The sequence below is a fragment of the Nanorana parkeri genome, unplaced genomic scaffold (assembly GCF_000935625.1).
Source record: "Nanorana parkeri isolate BGI_ZX_2015 unplaced genomic scaffold, ASM93562v1 scaffold492, whole genome shotgun sequence".
In the NCBI taxonomy this organism is placed as follows: Eukaryota; Metazoa; Chordata; class Amphibia; order Anura; family Dicroglossidae; genus Nanorana; species Nanorana parkeri.
In genome coordinates this window covers 583,866-586,816 of record NW_017306760.1, presented here as the reverse complement: position 1 = coordinate 586,816, position 2,951 = coordinate 583,866, and the positions used below count along the sequence as shown (strand labels likewise).

The 2,951-nt window shown below is 44.8% G+C and overlaps 1 protein-coding gene across 1 annotated transcript in view; it reads right to left on the bottom strand.

Annotated features, from left to right (window-relative positions):
• Positions 1-1,161: 1,161 nt before the first annotated feature.
• Positions 1,162-2,951, bottom strand: part of ACAA2 (acetyl-CoA acyltransferase 2) — a 20,008-nt gene continuing 18,218 nt past the window's right edge. Inside the window, 1 exon segment of the mRNA XM_018561006.1 lies at positions 1,162-1,317. Coding sequence (XP_018416508.1) covers positions 1,233-1,317 — 85 coding nt within the window. The 3' untranslated portion in view covers positions 1,162-1,232.

Genomic DNA, 2,951 nt, shown 5'->3' with positions numbered 1-2,951 from the left:
CTGCCAAGCGTAGCATTTATCAGTTCTACCAGATATCACATGGTACAAGCTGAAGACGTGCATATGGCAGGCTGACACTGTTGCTGCAAATTGCAATGTTGGCAGAATATCCAGGCAAGACAAATTCACAAACAGATACACCGCCGAGTCTTTAGTATCTGCTGATTTAAAGCAGCTGCTCTCTTTTTTTATGGCCCTGCTGGCTATTGGGGGTGGGGTGCACGGCATGGTGGGTTTATATAGTTCTTAAAAGGATAAGTTCTTCTTTCTTGTGTCACTCAAAGACCCTTCTACTTACCCCTGCGTGGTGGAATCTTTCCCCCCAAATTATTTGATCCCCAAGCCCCAATGTTGCAGCTTACCAACAAGCCGGGCTCCACAAGGCTGTTCCTACAGCAGCAGTACCATCAGCATCTATGCCAAGTTTGTCTGCGACTACGGTGCGGTGTTAGACGAGCACAAAATGGCGGCTCCATAAACAAATGGCTTGCAGCCTGGGGGATAGGCCACAGCATCAGGACCCAGAGAATGACTGATCGGAGGCAAGTATTCTACATACCCCAAGGGGGTCTTTTAGGAACAGGGACACCTGTCTTTTGGGTGTACAAAGCCAGTTTTAAAAGCTTGGGTTATCAAACGGTTGAATACATTGAAGATGGAGAAAAGGTCAGCTTGCTATGGAAATTCCTTATGGGAATTCTGATCTTTATTAATTTGGTTCACATTCTTCACAGGAAGGATAAAGATCTTTAGGGGGTAAGCCCAACCAAAAACAATTAGATTTCAGTTCCGGGTTGTCAGTGGAGGGTTGAGTCTCCTCTTGGAACCTTGAGCAATGTAAAAAGCCAGCAGGAGTTTCATGTCTCATGATGTAACAAAGACTAAATGGAAGATGCAACAGGGGCAGTGAGACCTACTTCTAGTGTATAAGGGAGGAGTTGCGAGTTTGGAACACTGGAGTCCCTGAGTGATATATTTAGATAGAGAGCCTCAACCCGCCAGCGTCTAATCAAAGCGGATGCCAACATTGGGCGTAGAAAGTCTTTCAGTGTCTCAAGGACCGTTATTTGTTCCAGCAGGATGCAAGGCTAGCACGAGTGATACAAAGTTCCATCAGAGGGGACTAATAATCCGGCATTGTTTGAGCTTCAGAGACCCTGATGGAAGAAGAGTTGGTGATGGATTTGCTGAAAAGTCACATTATTATTAGATTTTCGTTGTGCACTTCAGGCTTAGGCCACATTCTCCAGAATGACGGCGATACCCTGACCTCCTCCAATACAGGCCGATCCCACAGCGTATTTACCACCAAGGCGTCTGAAACAAGAAAGAAAAAAAAAAAAAAAAAAAAAAAAAAAAAGAAGGAGTACACACTCGCATACATAGGTTGAACTGGATGGACATTGGCCTTTATTCAACCTTACATACTATGTTACCATGAGTATAATCCCTGGTTACACAATGGTACATGGTACAATACACCTCTATGGGACCGCATTTTGTGCAGCTACAGCTCCTCTCATTGGCTGCTCTTCAAGCATTCCTGCAGGTCTTCAAATTAAACAGGATGGACTTTCAAGAATACAGTGGTACCTAGGTTCACAAACGCTTCTGTTCGCGAACAGGAAGTTCGGCCAAATTTTGCTTCCGTTCACGAACTCCGCATCGGGTGACGATCACAACCACAGCCATCTTCCCTGCTCTGACACGTGGTCGTGGCTTCCTCTAGTAGAGATCGCGGTCTGATCACAGTTTGATTCGGTTCACGACCACAATCGTGGAACGAATTAAGTTCGTGAACCCAGGCACCACTGTACAAGTAATAATATAGGTGAGACTTTTATATTTCCCTTGGATTCCATTGTTCACTGCCCATACACCAAACTCGTGGAGCTGCTGAGTTTTTAAGGACAACTTCTGTTTAAAGTGAAACTGTCCTTTAATAAAATTCTCATCCCCATCATCCTGTGACTGCAGCCCACCTAGAATAATAGTAACCTTCCCTGTGCCCGGTCAGCATGTCAGGCAGTTGATAAGGAAGTCACTGACAAACTTTACATGATCTCTCACATGCCAGTGGCCAAAATCAAGCCGGCAACCCAGAGGAAAGCCACGCAGGGAGAAGATGTAAACTCCATGCAGATAAGATAGCGTCTTGACCGGGATTTGAACCTGGGACCCATAGTGCTGCCAGGCAGAAGTGCTAACCACTAAACCACTGTGCTGACCCATTCTTCTTAGGCTCTCTTGAAAAAAAAGGTTCCGATTCTTCCCATCAACAAAGCAGGAAAACCCATTCTTTGTTAGACTTATGGGAATTTTTGGCTACTGGACCCGTTGATCTGCAAGGCTCACAACTGCAATGAAGTCCATTTCCGAAATTCGGTAGCGGTAGTTCGAACGTTAGTTTCGTTTTCTGTTCTTATTCGTTTCGTTCGTTGGAGCAAAGTGACATTAGGAGAAAAATATTTTTTCCCCCTCAAATGTCACTTTGCTGCAAACGAACGAACGAATAAGAAACGAATAAGAACAGAAAACGAAACGAACGTTCGAACTACCGAATTTCGTCCGAATCCGAATTGACTTTCACACCCGAATCCCGAAAAACGAAATAACACAAATCCGAATTTAAAACGAAACAAAACTAAAAAATTTTTGGCACTGCACATGTCTAATAATCACTGTGAATATGCAGCCCTGGGATTCTGGGTCAGACTCTCACACTGGACCCTTTTGTCCACATACAAATTTGAACCACACTGCTAGGGTCACTAGTTCCTGACCTAACTTACCCTAAAGTATGTGCCTGCGTTACCATGATAGGGTCATTGTGGAAGTGGGTGTATGCATGGTCCAAAGTATTCTATAAAGCGCTGCATAATACAGTAAACTCCCATTATCCGGCATTCAAGCATCCGGCATTCTGAAGTAACTGGGGGGAGGGGGGGGGG